Here is a 16,714-nt window from a genome sequence, read left to right as displayed (position 1 = left end):
CTTTTTAGCGCGGACCCGACGTCCATATAATTGTAAGTCAATGTATCAACCTCTTGGTTATACGGGAAGGGCGCTATAACCTGTGCAAGCAAGCCTGTAGATGGATCTCATCAGTCAGGTCCTGGGGGTCTACTATGAGCTCTTAAAGCAATCCTGTTTAAGCCCGTAAGTTGGATGGCCTGTCAAATTCGTACTACGACCTCACAAGAACAATTCACTGTCCATGCAGTTTACGTTCACCATCCGAAATCCGTTCACTTTTTCTATCATAGTAAAATCGTATCATGACGTGTCATTTGCTATGCACATGGCGGTCTCATCTGTCAAAATAAGCAATCCTAAGGAAGTTACTCGGTGACTAACTTTTTTTTGAAAATGTCGAGATTTTGTTACATTTTTCCGAAAACCGTAAAACAACTTTACTTTTAAATAGTGTCAAATTTGACTTTACCGCATTATTCAATGAAAATGTGCGAATACAAGATACGTTCCAATTATGTTATGAAATTATAAACTCACTTTATTCATTATAATGTTAATGACTAGACATGACCTGTAATTTTGTCTTACAAGAAATTGTAAAGTATGATTGAAATGTTGCCGATATTACAATATAACGTAATAAGTATAAACAATAATAAAATTATTTAAAAAATAGAATTATTCCTACTTTGAACACAATCGGTTAATAGTGCTTGAACACTCCCAGGGTAGTACATCTGTCCATTTCTTTCATATGATTTAGTATGTAATTCCATCTCGCTCTTGTTAGATGTCAACTAGTCAGCCAGAGACAATAATTAAATTACCGTACATAGCTTAGATGATGGAAAAAGAATGAAGTACAAAGGTACATAGCTATTTTTTTCCATCCTTTATGGTATATAGTTAGTTTTACTTGACATTGGCGAAATCATCGATTATTTCGATGGGGCCATAACATTTAAAAAGAAGAAGAAGTAAAACTCATAATCTTGTTTCATCAACTTTGTGTACGTCATGATACGAATTTAAGCAATTCAGTTTTACCACGTCAAGTGAATTGCGTGGACTTGTAATAGTAGACACCCTGACACCAGATCAGCGTTTACACAGACCTTATTCGGTTTTGAAAAGGCTAGTTAGTGCCTTGGGTGAGCTGCCCCGGGTGTATATAGTGTAGTACAGCGCTGCCCTCTCCCTGTTGTCCAGATAACGGTTAACGATTGCCACCGCTAGGCCGTTGACTTTAAAATTGATTACCAAATCTCCAATTTGGTGGCGGAGCTGTTGGCGCGCATACCTTCTGCGTTTGTGACGCCGAAGCGTCTCTCCAGTAACCAGAAACCTACGCGACTGGAGGAACCGGAGGATGTCTAGCTGTACAATTTAACAAGGTCCCTATGCCAGACCTGCTAGCACAGGTTATTGTTTCCCGTGTAACCAAGAGGTGGATGCGGAGGGTCACTACAAACAAAATTAATGCAGAAAGATATGGGACTGTACAATACGTACTGTAAAATTATGTCTTTTAAAGCTGCATTCAAAAGGAAAGTTGTCGATGACCTTTGCAAGTTCCGAATATGGAACCGCCCGCGGGCCAAGGTTTACTTATTACACGAAGGCCTTCATTTAACTGTAAACTTGACGTTGTGTTCTTTGGTTAAATAATCAATTAATCCTGGAAACTTTTCTGGAAACGTTTATGTGAGGTTCACATACCCATCAGTGGAACATCTAACGGGTAGACTATGATGAACTGTTAATGCCAAAACGACGAAATGAACTCAGAAGAGCACTAAACCCTGTGTCATGGGTGCCATGGACTTACACATAGACAACCACAAATTACACCCAAAGTTACCAGAGAAATAAATGTGGGGCATACAAATATTGCTCTCGGCCAGGGAATTGAACCCGGGACCTCTGCGTGGCAGACCAGCATGGTAACTATTCGGCCACGGAGGCAGTATTATATTATATTAGTTATTAACTAGTTACGGCGAACATTAAATCAACTATTGTGCAACTAGTGTATAGTTGATTTGTTTGAAAAAAAAAACATATATGTGAATTTAATCTGAAAAAATTGCTGTATTTCCAATGTGTAGCAACCTTGACAACCTTAATACTACTAGAAATATATTGTTACATTCCTCCTTCCTCTGAGGGTCCCAACTGAAAACCAGTGCTAAAAACGCATTGCATATTCCAGCAAATATTGGTCTAATTTATTTTAATTCATCCTTCTTTAGCTTAACTTTCATAATTATTTTGTTTATTTTAGATTAAATACTTTAAAATATTTGCAGTCTGCCTGCGTGCATGTCATGGATAAACCTACATATTCAATAAAGTTTGACAAACCCCAGGTCCTTGCAAAAGAAGTCCGTTATCTAATCAGGATGCTGCGAGAGGCCATTGAAATTATAAAACATCCTAATTTCAACAGGGAAGACGGTTTCTCCATACCACCAGTTTGGGATCCAGTATTTCCTCTGATGAAAAATCCCAAACAGGCATAAGACTGCCGTACTAATTAATATGTTTTAATTTGTTCTAATTTCCATTATTAATTAATAATAAATTTAACTTAATAAAAATTCATATTGTTACAATAATGTAATTTGTAAAACAATTGGAATGTTTATTTGTAAAATTAAAAATAAGGTAAATTAATAAATTAATAACTTTTGTAACTATAGTGAAAAAAATATGTAATAGGGTGGTTTGCATTAATATTAGACATAACTGGTTGATGACTGTACCACCTCAGTCAACCGTGGCCGTGGGACCTGTAAAGGGCTCGAAACGTTGCTTTGTTTGAAAAAACAAATATACGCGATTTAAACCCGGAAAAATAGTTTCATTTCTTATGTGCAACAATCGCGAAAACCTAAGAAATCGATATACATTAAAAGATATTTAAATTGTTGCTAATGTTGAAACAATCACAATGCAAAATGTAATGTAATATACCATTGTCGAAATTCATTTAAGAGGGAGCATGCCAAAAAAGTTCCGATGTTGGCTCCGCCCAAATTTGTGAAACAAATATATGCCTGAAGTTCGCGTGACATGCGACAAGAGATGTTGAATTTTGCGCATTAAAAGTACCAAATTCGTTTTAGCGGAATAAAAAAAATCCGTAGTGACAGTTGTTGAACAAGCATAAATATGAGTAATTATCTAATTTTTGTCCTAATAACTTGTAGCATTTCGAGGATAAATCGAAAAAATGTGAAAATTAGAGATCATTTCGTGATTTTTTTCTATAGATGAAACTTTATTGTTTTATGTTTCTGATTAATGTCTATGCTTGAATATATCGTGTAGTTACTCATACAATATTTTATTATTAACTTTAAAGTGGATATACCCCTTTAAAATCAAATCGAAGATTAGGAATTTTTCCTCTGCTCCCTCTTAATGAAATCGTAATAGTGTCGCCACAGGACAGGCTCTGCCTAGTATGTGACTAACTGCAACCATGCATAGTATCCCCAGGCATGACATCATGTTTGCAATGCATATATACGTTAGAATATAATGTCAATTAAGCATAAGTTTATTTCTTATATTATTTTTGTAAATCTTGTCATATTGCTCTCTGTACTTGTGATGTCAAATAAACATATTATTATTGAATACTGAGTTAATGACCTTTTTGTCACCGCAGCTGGTACCACACAAAGTATCTACAGACTTAGTGTCTTTGCTTATGTTTAATTAAATAATCTGTGGTATAATAATTTTTTGCTTTTATTTTTTTATGCGACGTTTATTTCTTTTTTATTTTCTTTTCTTGTGCGGTATCATTTGTGGCGTGCAAATAAATGTATTTTCTTTCTTTCTTTGTACATTTGATTGAACTTTACTACTCGTTCGCAAGGCAGATTCGTCTTTGTTTATTTTTTCCGCCCTTTAAGTTGTAAATAAACAATTATCATAGATAGAAACAACTCGAAAGAACTCAACGAGTGACTACTACAACTGATAAAAGAATAATGTACGAAGCCATAAAAATGTTGTCAAATTTTCTTATGCGATCTTACGGACGACGTGCCGTCATTGGTTTGTACACATTTTTCCATCCTTTAGAACATAAAACGGTTTTACTTATCTGCGAGTAAGGTATGCCTTTAGATTTTATGAAACATTGCAATATTTCACCATACAGTAACCATAGTAAATGATCGTTCAGTACCTCTACCATTTTACAGGTGACAATTGTCGGTTGCGACCGCCTAATATATCTAATACACAGCGCAGGTACCTGCGTTGTCTATTTCTGCTGCCAAGCAATAATGTTAGCATTACTGCGTTCCGGTTTTGAAGAGTGAGGGAGCTGGTGAAATTACAGGCACATGTATTGTTAATTTATGTCTCAGGGTGACGGGTGTACTGTCAGTGCCCCTCAGATCATTGCGATTTAAAGCTCTGAGTGGCACTGCAACGTCCCGTCACTTGATATTAAAAAATATAATTGACGTGTGCTTGAACAACAAGCGACAATGCCCTGTTAAACACTCTAGTGAGCTTCTCTACAGTGTTTGGCACTGTAGGCAGATATCAGGGCTTTTGAATGCTCAAGACCTTTGCTACAGAGCAAGCCATACTTCTCGGGATAAGTTTGGATTATTTAATGTACTAGTATTATTTAAAATTAGTTTTCATATAAAAAATCTATTAAAAATAATTAAAAGAAAAACAACAAAACTTTAATTATAATGTATTTTAATTTAGTATTAAAAAAATAACCTTAAAAAGTAGCACTGCCCAATAATAGGATGATCTAATCCGGTTAGTTATATTATGACCTGATGCGCTAAGGTCGATGACCCCCCCACCCACACGAAGCGTTCACATGTCTAAATCTGATTTAATATTTTTGGAGATTTCGAGTTTGGTTGCCTTGTTTACGCCAATAAATTTGTTTTTGCCATTTCATATGACTTATCGAGATAGATAAATTTATCATCTTATAATTGAATTAAATAAACAGACCGATCTCAAACGTTTGTGGAATTACATCTATTTGCCAAGTTTTATTGAAAAGCTTACCGGAAACTGCGCGAAACAGGATTTTGCCCTGGCCACCCTTAGAGGTGAAATATTTTGTTCAAATTTAAACTAATACTTAAGTACCCTCGTTCCAACAAAAACAAGAATCATCAAAATCAGTTTACAAATGATAACAAAAAATTACAAATAGTACAGTCGAATTGCGAACCACCTCCTTTTTTGAAGTAGGTTAAAAAGTGACATTTGTACGCTACTCTGTGGCCGAATCTTAGAGGTAGTTTCCATAGTCTAAGGGCCGAATGCATCTATAATTTTCATGCTTCCTTGACATACTAGTAACACGGAGAACTACGAAACCAGAAATTCGAAATAACCAATATCCATACAAATAACAAAGCTGAAAGAATTTGCAATAGATGCATAGACAATATAGAAAAAAAAACATTTTTCAATTAATTCTTAAAAGTTTCCTCGTTTTACAAATTACATTCCATGATATTATAAAGGTTTCCCCGTTTTAAAAATTACTTTGTCAAAACGCTTACCGCGAAAAGCCAAGAGAAATAAGAAAAAAAAAATGACACACACGTAAACCGTAAAATGCCAGAAAGTAAAAAAAAGCAATTTACGTACCTAAAACACAATAAAAACAGCACGGAAAATAAAAAGTGACCACGAAACGCAAAGCAACAAACTCACTTGTCCACTTATAACAGACAAATAGAGGGGGCAGGAAAATCAACAATTATTTTATTCTCAGCTTCGTTATCTTTGTACTCATGTTACGTGGAACTTATTGCACTACATCATCGGTTCTAATTAAAAACACCATACTTTTCCTGTGGTTTTTCATAAGGCAACATATTTCAATGAATATGGAGACCAACTCTCGCACTGGGCTAGACAGGCTGTGTTCTTCCACCCGCTACACTCCTGACAAATTATTCCTTTTCTGACCCGACACGCGCCCGTATCGCGCTCGTGCGTGGTGTTGTGTAGTCCATATAAATAAAATGAATCACACAGGCCATGCACCCGACCCGACACGCGCCCGACCCGCACCCGCTGTCAGTATGTTTCACGCTTAACTGTAGCAAAGTAGCATTCGAATTTTTTTTCAGAATAATGTGTAATCGGTTTAGGTCTTTGCGTGTTGAAGCTCCTGTGAATCTCGTTTTTTTCAGTAAGCTTCTGAAAAATATAATTCGAAGGCTCATATTTTGTTCTACGTTTAGAAATATCCTTTGAACTTTTGTTTAGCGTGAATTATAAAATAAAATTGTATAGCTAAAAGCAAGTTAGGAGTAAAATGAGATTTAAAATTAATGGACAACAGCGAAAAAACAATCTACGTAAGAAAAAAAATGTTTATAATGGCTCCATTGCTCTCGTTCAGTATCTTCAACTTTTCACAGGTGTCATTTCAAAATAGAATGTTTCCATGAGCCAACACTAGGTTAGGTACAGGGTCAAGAGTACGTTAAGCTTGACACTTCAGATTAAATCCAACTCTATGCCGTTTACGATAAGAACGGTCCAAAGTACACTGTCAAGCCTGAAGTGCTTTTGACTATACAGTCACGGCACAAGCGATGTATGCGATTGCGAATGATTTCGTTAATCGACTCGTTAGTAATTACTAATCCTGTCATTCGAATGACAAATTAGTAACCTACTAACTTACGTATTCGATTGATCAATCATCATTTAAATCAGGGGTTCCCAAACTTACTTTTTTGTCTACAGCCCATTTTGAGAATAAATTATTTTTAGCGCCCCCATTTTTTCACCTACTTAAAAACCACTATAACTTCAAATTAAATTAATTATTGTTAGCTCTATAGCTAACAATAATTAATTTGAATGTTTAATCTCCGCTACTATTAGCGGAGATTAAACATTCATTTGAAACGACTATCAAGAATCGTAGAACAATTGACCACAATCCAGGGTACAATTGCGGGATCGGTTTTGTAGCCAAAATTCTTGGTAGCCATTTTTGAACTTGATTTTTATTTCCTTGTTCGTTGTCAATTCTATAAGTTCTTCTTCCAGCTGAGGTGATATTGCTGTGTTGACATTTGACAACGGATCCAATACCCAGTCTGGTATTTCCAAGTTCAAAATGTCCTGGTATCGTTCGGTGAAGTCAATGTGGAGGTTTTCCAAATGTTGGCAGTAGGCAAACAAGTCGTCGTTACTGCACGATACTGATAAATTCGGAAAATTGTGAAACTCACGTCTGCCCATATTCTTTTTGTGTAGAAGCAGTTTGGCTGCGAAAGTAGCAACGACATTTTTTGTTTTAATTCAATTTAGTTCATCGCCTTGCAGTTGGAGATTCATGTCGTTGAATAATGTATACAGGTCTGTCATGTAAGCTATATCATTCTTTGATGTAATGAGCTTGTTGCGCAATTCTGTATCCTTAGTTTCCAAGAACTTATCACAGAGTTAAACAGGTTGTAAAATCGAGTCAGACAATTGCCTCTTGATAGCCAACGAACTTCAGTATGAAACAACAAACGGTTGAAATCTTCGTCATTAGTAACACAAAGCTAATAAAATAATCTATCATTCAAAGAGCTGTTACGGATTTTATTATACTTTGATGACATATTGCAGTGATTAAAATAGTCGTTCACTTAAGTTTCTAGCAACCAAACATCTGGAATTTTATTTTTTAAATACGCTATGAAGTTTTTTTTACTTTATGACACCCTGTCATAGCCGGAGCGCCGTCCGTAGCAACTGATATAATATTTTTCAAGGGAATCATTTTCTAATCACAAAACTTTTCCAATGTATTGAATATGGTTTCGCCTTTTGTATCGGTCTCTAAATTTCTAGCAAACAATAGTTCTTTACATATTTTCTCATCTTTAATAAACCTCACGTAAGACAGCAACAATGCTTCATTGGTTGGTAAAGTGGACTCATCGAGCTGAATTGAGAATTGACTAGTCCTCAGATAATTGTACAGTGATTTTTCAATGCTTTCAGCCATTTCATCAATTCGTCTTTACACAGAATTATTACTCAAAGGAATTTTTCGGATAATATCTGCGGCCGGTTTATGAAGCACAGTAGTTATTCCTTCCTTTATTGCTGGCAAAATGGACCCTTCTCCGATGTTGTGTGGTTTGCCTTTTTGAGCAATTAACAAAGAGATATTGTACGGAGCTCGAAGCCCGTCGTCATCTTGCTTAGCAACCGCCGAAAAGAGTTTTGCTACACATGGCTGATTATTATGCTTCTTCTTTAGGTCTTGAAAATATGCTACGTTCTTGTCTTTCTTCTCTGGACGCATTTTATTCAAATGATCTTGCAGTTTTGAAGGCTTCATTGCTTCATTCGAAAATATTTTTAGACATAGAAGGCACAAAGGCGACGATGGGTTTGTGGGTGTTTTATTTTAAGAAATGCGTAAGTAAGTGTTGAACTCAAGTACTGCTTATCTATTACGCGCGAAACCGCAAATGAAAATAAAATAAATATTACGTTGTTTATACAGGATTGCATAAGCAGCACGCACCGACAGGAATAAGACAAACATGCATAAACTCGTTTATCTCATTCGACGCTCAATCGTACTCTACAAGTTTAGTAAGAACAAGTATTCTATGAACCAGCCGATTGATACAGGAATGCACAAATCGTGTTATTTTACAAAAACTTGTTAAAACATGATTGCCCGCGGTCTATTATCTACGAAAGTTACCTATCTTGGTATACTAATAACTATTGAAATGCGCAACTGTGTCTGTTGTATTCTTATTTGTTTGTTTGTGTCTTCTTTCATTTCGAAACGGAGCGACCGATTGACATAATTTTTATTTTATTTATTCAATAAAACAGGACAGATTTATGAACTACACGGAGTGAAATATCGAACCGAGTTAGTTTGAGCAATCTCTTAATTAATATTAGTTGATGTTCACAAGTTGTAGTCGAGAGTCGAGAGCTCAGTCGGTGTCTAAGGGTCGTATTCTAGAACTCTACTCAATGCTCAATTCAGGACTTGAGTATGATTCAAAGCACTAGAGTCGTTGCCATTAGGGTCGTATTTCCAGTGCTTGAAATCATACTCAAGTCTGCTCAAATCCTGACTTGAGCATTGAGTAGAGTTCTGGAATACGACCCTTAGAGTCTTCCTAGATGAAATTACAAATCTCCCCCTAAGCCTCCACACAACGCCCCCATTTTTTTCTGGATCTCTTACCCTTACCCTTTAGGCCTGCAGCGCCCACAGGGGGGCGTTATCGCCCACTTTGGGAAAGGCTGATTTAAATAATCAGCATTACTAAAACATAGATTCCATAGAGCATTTCTGCCTGGTGGAGTTACAAGTAGTTCCGACATAATGATCATTCGATTATTCGACTTAGGCGAGTGATTGGCCCGTTCGAATGATTTGTATTAGTAGCATTCAAAGTCGCACATCACTAATGTACAGTCAAGAGCACGTCCAACTAGACGTACTCTTGACCTTTAAGTTTAAGTTAACTATATCGTTATATTTATAGTACAAAGAAATTCCTAATTTGAGGTAATTGATAACATGATCTTCTTATGGGCCTCATAAGAAGGCTCAAGGTCACTCAGCGGGCAATGGAGAGAGCGATGCTCGGTATTTCCCTGCGTCATAGAATCAGAAATGAGGAAATCCGTAGGAGAACTAAGGTAACCGACATAGCTCGAAGAATTGCTCAGTTGAAGTGGCAGTGGGCGGGGCACATAGCTAGGAGAACCGATGGCCGTTGGGGCGGAAAGGTTCTTCAATGGCGACCGCGCACCGGACGACGCTCAGTGGGTAGGCCCCCCACCAGGTGGACCGACGATCTGGTGGAGGTCGCGGGAAGCCGAAGGATGCGGGCAGCGCAGGACCGATCGTCGTGGAGATCGTTGGGGGAGGCCTATGCCCAGCAGTGGGCGTCGTAGGGCTGAATGATGATGATGATAACATGATTAAATACGCCGTAGCGCCATCTATGAGAAGTCTATGAAACAGGCTAAAAAGTCGTTAAAAACCAGATACAAAGATCCGACAAGCAAGAACATAGAAAAATTCGTGAGGTCCGCTGGTTCGTTCCGTGGCTTAGTTAATCGTAGCATAGCGTCTGGCACGGTTTGCTAGTAGACGTCGGTTCGAATCCGGCCGGATCGAAGGAATTTTTTTCTAATTTTTCGATCTCTGTATTAATAATTTACACCCCTAGGTTGTGAATATTCCAAAGATCGACACGAAGCGTTACGCTTCCACATTTACGGCTAGGGAGTGGAATCACCTGCCTGCAGACTTGTTCCCTGAACGTTATAACTTGGACCTTTTCAAGGCGAGAGTGAATAGGCATTATTGAGGTGTGAATGCTCCATCGTTGACCTCATCGTCACTTTCCATCCGGTGAGATGGAGGTCAAATGCGCACTTACATTTCATAAAAAAAAATTATGATTGTATAAATCGACTTCTTAAGTTATCGCTATTGATACAAATTAGCAATGAGACTTTTTTCGGATCAAACAGCGTATATTTGTTATTTTCAAACGAAAAATTCGGACTTTGTACAGGTCTCATGGTCACGGCAGGTCACAGGTATTTTCAGAAACGTACAGTTGTAGAGAAATGCAAAAAATCTCTACCTCGAGATAGTACCTAGCTATTCTTTAAATAGTAGTTATGCTAAACTGTTTGCCATAACAGCTAGTAACGGTGGTATGTTCTAAGCATTCCATTGTATTGTTAAGATTGGTTGCACAGGTTGAAGAAATTCAGAGATCTTTGTTTAGACGTGAAGAATTACTTTCCAAGACTTAGGGGAACTGCCACTGAACCCTACTACCTTGAGACATAAAGTTGACAGGTTTCATATGCCTGCAGTTGTACTAGCACCATTATTACCCTTCAAAACCGAAACGCAGTAATACTTTACTGCTAGGCGAAATAAATAATTCGATTTAAGCCAATGTTTTGCGAGATTTTTAATAAATTCTTCCAAAAAATGAGATCTTTGAAGTCAAAAGACAATGTCGTAACTTTTGAAACGCCAGCGATAATTTATTTATTTTTTTATATTTTTAAGGTTCTTTGATATGACCGTTGTCGTTAGAAGGTTTATAAAGTGGTTAACGGAGAAATTCGGTGTAAAGTGCTAAAGCGGCTTTTTTTATTGTGTATTATAAACAACCAGTTTGCAGAACGCGTCGATTATGGCAAAGCCTCGTTTTTATGGTGGATTTTGTCCAGCAGAATTATTAAAACGCTGATAATAATCAGAAAAATCCTTATCATCATAAAATGCGATAAAATTGCAGCACAATAACAGACGAGGCTGTCTAGGTGGAAGTTCGGATTTTTATTTATTTTTTAATAAAATGGCAATACTGATTTGAGATCTATGACGAAACGACCACCAAACGGTCACCAAAAATTATATTACAATAATTAATTGTTTGATTTTATTTTGGGGTGCACGAAAGCAGCTTTCTCGTTATGGCGTACTATTCATGTCCTCTGCACGTTTGGCGCACAACAATCGGCGAATCTGTTACGTCGATTGGCCAATCCTTTCATCAAGAAGGCAAACATGTCCCATACTTCATCACGGCGGCTACTACTAGTGACGAGAGTGCCGGTAGCAACTTTTAGGCCACAATAATACAGTGTATGCCATTGTCGTATCGATAAGAATGTTTTATTTTTAATAAAATATAGCCACTTTTAAGAAATTATGCACAAACAAGACTTTTAACGCACACTCATAGTCCGGTCCGCACTAGGGAAACTCTATTTCGTGGGCGCCATGGACTCACACATAGACAACCACAAATTACATCGAAAGTCACGAGAGAAATAAATATTGGCCATATAAATATATCTCCTAGTCCGAGAATCGAACCTAGGACCTCCGCATAGCAGATCAGCATGGTAACGGTTTGGCCACAGAGGCAGTTAAAAAATGCCTAAGACACAGGTAATCATTGACTTAGTTTAGGCATCGCAACTAGTAAAAAACATATTAGGTATACACTATTATGGTTCTAAGATTTCAATTATGCTTTATGACTGTACAATAAAGTTTATTTTTGCCAATATTACCGTAGTCTCATTTACATTTCTTTTGCGATTCATTTGTGATAATTTTTTTTAAATTTAATTTGTACTCGTAGAGTAGACGAGAGTCTGACAAGATTGAGCGTAATAATTTACATTGCCTTACGCGCATGGAACACGGCTAGATGGTATCAGAAATGGAAAATACGCAGAAAACGCCATAGTTTAATGTATCAAAAACATTGAAAAATGTACGAATGAAAGCGATGGTAAATTGTTGAGTCATTTCTGTATGAATACGTCCAGTTTCCGTGGAACGCAATAGTTCGAGTTTAGTAGCTTAGCGTATTAATATACTGTTAAAATAACAGTCTGCGACTCTCTCGTTATTGTAATGTGTACACTTCATGTGATTTTTTCCCACTCGTTATTAATTTGAGAATTTGGCTGATCTAATCTGATAACGACATTCGTTGAACTTGTGGAGTTAATTCAACCGAGTGTAACGAAGTTCAAAATGTAGCGTTTTTTTTGGTACCGTAGCAAATTGAAAAAAAAAACGGTAACTATGTTTCGTCACAGCTCGTCCGTAATTGACACTCATAATACGTATACTACACATAGGTAAGTAATCTAGTGTTGGCACAGTATTAATTAGTGACACCTTATAGGAATAAACCAAAAAAGTAAAATAGAATTTGTGCCAATAATATATAGAGATTTTCCAATAAACGAAATGATATACATAATGTATAAAGTGACAGTAATAGGATTTCGGACCATAATATGTATACGTACATTTTAGGCTAAAAACAACTTTTTTATCAAGTGTATGCTCTGAAAATATAACTGAAAAGCTTGGTTTGTTTGAAAAAACAAATATACGTGACTTGAATCTGAAAAAAATATTTCATTTTCAATGTATAACAATCGCATAGGCCTAAGAACTTGAAAATTATAGTTAATTTGCTTTTATTTTGAATCATTTCGGTATTTCAGATGGAGGCATTATACTCCATGTCTTGTGTCTTACGTGAAGTTTAAATAAATATACTGAGCCTATTCTAATATTTGCTTAAAAAAAATATGTATCGTAAAAATAAATCAAAGGCTGACGGAGTTTCAAAATGGCCACTGTAAAGACATAATGATTTCCCGCGAAAAAAATCCAGAAAATTAAACTATTGAAGAAAACTTATAATCTATGATCAGATCAGTCGAAAAATCTTATTACACTCAAAAGTTGATGCAAAACCTTTATTTTATTTACTGTTGTAAATTTATCAATTTAGAATTAAGTTACAGGTCGTCTATAATTTAAAAGTTTATTAACTCCTAAGTCAATAGTTGATTAAATTCTATTTTTCCCACCGCATTTTTCAAATCAAACCTGATTATGATAAAATATGATATTATTATGCATTCATGATACTTTTTTGTCACAATAAATGCCGAGTGATTTATGATGATGTAAATAAATGGCTAAAAGTACATGTAGTTTTCATAGAAAGTTTTTTTAAGTACGTACGTAAGTGAAGAGCAAGTGAAATCCATTTTTTATGCCAGTTAAAAATTATGCATGCATTTATGAATTCTGTTTTTATACTTTAAGAAAAGTAGGTAATACTTGTATGATGGATGTGAAATTTGTTTTTGAAATTTTATGAATGGAATTGTGTAGACCTCTTCTAGAAGTCTTGATGAATTTATGTAGTACTTAAAAAGAAAAAAATTAAGTAGAAAAATACAGTAAAAATAATTATTTCAGTTTAGTAACATAGGGCTTAATTAAAAAAGCTTATATGTTAATTATTACGAAAAAGAGTATTTTTTATTTACTAAACTTTTCACGAATTTTGTTTTTATTTGTGATTCCCGCCTTAAAAACAAAGGCACGGATAAACGCATTACCAGCTTTCGAGACGCGACTGCGTCGTGTGTATACCTACCGAAATGCGCCCAGACATTCCTATAGGACATCCTGCATCCCTCCCCTTTCGATATAACAGTTTCAGTCTACCTAAGTATAGGCATTTTTACTGATGACGAAGCAGTAGGCTGTATAATTTTAGCCTCAAAAGTCTTAATTTTTAAAAATAAAAAAGTATTAAAAGTATCTTACTTTTTTCGGCCCATTTTGCACGATGGTGTCGTATTCCATGCCTTCCACAGACATTTTCACTTAATTAATAAATAAAAATCACAGTAAAGCACTATAAATTTTTTGTCTTAATTTTTATAGATAGACACTATTAGAATACGTTTTTTCAGTAAGTGAAATATACACGAAATTGATTAACAGAGATATAACACAGTACAATAAAGGTTTTGATGTGAATTATTTGTGATACGTGCCGCCGACCGGCGTGTAGCGACCAATATCACACTCAGCCCCCAGCAAGTGAATCCAACCCGTATATCCATTCAATAGCTATAGAAAGTAGGTACAACATCTAACAAACATAAGATATAGAGTGCGGTCTTTTCACGACGAATTTGAATTTCGCTCATAAATTCGAGTTCTGTTTCACATACTTGTGTTCGTCGCGGTTTTTTATATCGTATTTCTAAAAGTTAACATGTTAAACGGAAGTAGCTTTGTACAGTTCCGTCTATCACTATCTCTTGCGTAACTATTACGTATATAGTTTTAAGCGAAATGTCAAACTTTTAATGCGCTTTGCAAAGTGAACACATTTTTGTTTTATAATGAATTTAATTGAAAAGTACGCTATTTGAAGGTGAATTATTCTCCTTTCTGAATGGACCACCAAGGACAAAATTAGTTTAAAATTAATTCATGACTTTAAATGTGTTTTCACAGAATTAAAAGTAGGGTTATGCACCGACTTTTACATAAAAACAATGACTGAAAATCTGAAAATATTGAAGCAAGGGGCTGAGGCAAAGCTCTACATCTGCAAATACCTCGGACAACCTACTCTCATCAAGGAAAGATTCCAAAAAAACTATAGACACCCAGATTTAGATGTCTCTATAACAAAAGAAAGGATTAAAAACGAAGCTAGATCCATAGTAAGGTGTAAAACTGCCGATATTAAAACACCCACTCTTTATTTAGTAGATTTTGAACGTCGAAGATTATACATGCAGCATTTTGAAGAAAGCGTCACTGTTAAAGACTTTATAATCAACTTTTTAAAAGAAGAACAAAATGGCAGTGGTGATCAAATAAATAGCTTAGATACTTTAGCTAAAATGATTGGTCAAACAGTACGAAAAATGCACGAAAATAATATCATACATGGAGATTTGACTACGTCTAATATGCTTCTTGTACCAAAAACACCAAGTAATGAATCAGTATGGTCACAGATAAACAATTTGGAATTGGTTATGATAGATTTTGGTCTGTCATTCATAGATACGAGTACTGAAGATAAGGGAGTTGACTTGTATGTTCTTGAAAGAGCTTTAATAAGCACTCACAATGATTACCCGGAGTTATTTGAGAAAATTCTTGAAGCATACAAGGGTTATAGCAAAAAGAATGTCAAGGAAATCATTAGTAAATTTGAAGAGGTTCGTGCGAGAGGACGTAAAAGAACTATGGTTGGATAGCCATGAAGTATAATAATAAAGCAGTAATGTTGTTACAACTTGGATGTTTAATTTCACTGTAGCTACTATTGATCTACAAATAAATGGACGTCAGGTTCGTGCCAAAGTGTTCGCAGCTGTAGGGCGTTAAAATCGCATATAGAGCGTCAATCGCGCAACAGTCTTGATTTGTTCGACTGACAGAGCGGTTGTCTATCATACAGTACCATACTTGGTACTTGGTGTAATGGGCTGGTGTCCGCAACTCGACATCAAGACGCTTATTTTGCGCGTGGCGAGTGCAGGGTCCTACTCGTGCTACCCAAGCTCCTCCAGGAATCTCAGCAGTCTCGTCGGTTTGCTGAAGACTTCGGGGAGTGACCTTGGCACTCCAAGGTACTTCACCATGTAGTTGGCCACTTCGGAGCACTGTAGTAGGATGTGCACAGCCGTATCCTCCCACTCCATGCACACTCTGCATAGAGGGCTGTCTGTGATACCTAAATTGAAAAGGTGTTTATTGTATTGACCATGAACCGTTTAGGGCGGCAGTTAGAGTGCGAAGCTCTTGCCTTTTGAGTTTAATTAATATTTGTGATAGACTGGCATTGAGTGTTGGTAATGCTTCCCTCGCCTGTCTACAAACCATAAGGGTGGTCCATGTATTATTATGTGAAGATTTTGAACCTTTGTGTATAGTTGTTCTGGACCTTTGCTAGGCGAGGAACACTATGGGTTCTGGTCCTACAGCGTCCATCTCCGACCCTTTTCTTGCTTGTTCATCTGCTGCATCATTGCCACGTAACCCGCTACAGTACCATACAATAATAACTTGTAAAAATTACTGCAACATAGTGTAAAAACAGGATTTTATATAAAATTTTAACTAAACAAATATATTGTGTTACCATAGTTCTCATTTAAAAGTGTTATTTTGTACAGTTTTATACTATTTAATTTATATACAAATGAATCGTAAATATAATATAATTTAATAGATTCAGGCATTACTTAGCGGAAGTCCATGTTAATAATATACTACCATAGTACTATAGTAGTAGTACAGAGCAGGTAGCTGTTTATGTTATTTCCAACA

General features: G+C 36.1%; 2 protein-coding genes across 3 annotated transcripts in view; one reads left to right on the top strand and one right to left on the bottom strand.

Annotated features, from left to right (window-relative positions):
* Positions 1–14,320, bottom strand: part of LOC113227757 (coactosin-like protein) — a 67,734-nt gene extending 53,414 nt beyond the window's left edge. The window contains exon 1 of one of the 2 annotated variants that reach the window (XM_026460752.1): positions 14,180–14,320. In XM_026460752.1, the coding sequence (XP_026316537.1) occupies positions 14,180–14,233 (54 nt within the window). In that variant the 5' untranslated portion in view covers positions 14,234–14,320. The remainder of the gene's footprint in view (positions 1–14,179) is intronic. The other variant, XM_026460753.1, reaches the window with a different exon arrangement.
* A 507-nt stretch (positions 14,321–14,827) lies between these two features.
* LOC113227758 (EKC/KEOPS complex subunit TP53RK) lies at positions 14,828–16,218 on the top strand. Its single transcript, XM_026460754.1, has one exon. It carries the CDS (start codon positions 14,923–14,925, stop codon positions 15,637–15,639), a length of 717 nt encoding a protein of 238 aa, XP_026316539.1. The 5' UTR covers positions 14,828–14,922; the 3' UTR covers positions 15,640–16,218.
* The last annotated feature ends 496 nt before the right edge of the window (positions 16,219–16,714 follow it).

The sequence above is a fragment of the Hyposmocoma kahamanoa genome, unplaced genomic scaffold, assembly GCF_003589595.1.
Source record: "Hyposmocoma kahamanoa isolate Upper Pololo Valley unplaced genomic scaffold, ASM358959v1 215, whole genome shotgun sequence".
In the NCBI taxonomy this organism is placed as follows: Eukaryota; Metazoa; Arthropoda; class Insecta; order Lepidoptera; family Cosmopterigidae; genus Hyposmocoma; species Hyposmocoma kahamanoa.
The sequence above is the reverse complement of the archived record's forward strand: the minus strand, read 5'-3'. Positions and strand labels throughout refer to the sequence as shown.

Excerpts from the sequence above, each read along its gene's own strand:
- LOC113227758 (XM_026460754.1), top strand. The coding sequence starts at position 14,923 with ATGACTGAAAATCTGAAAATATTGAAGCAAGGGGCTGAGGCAAAGCTC.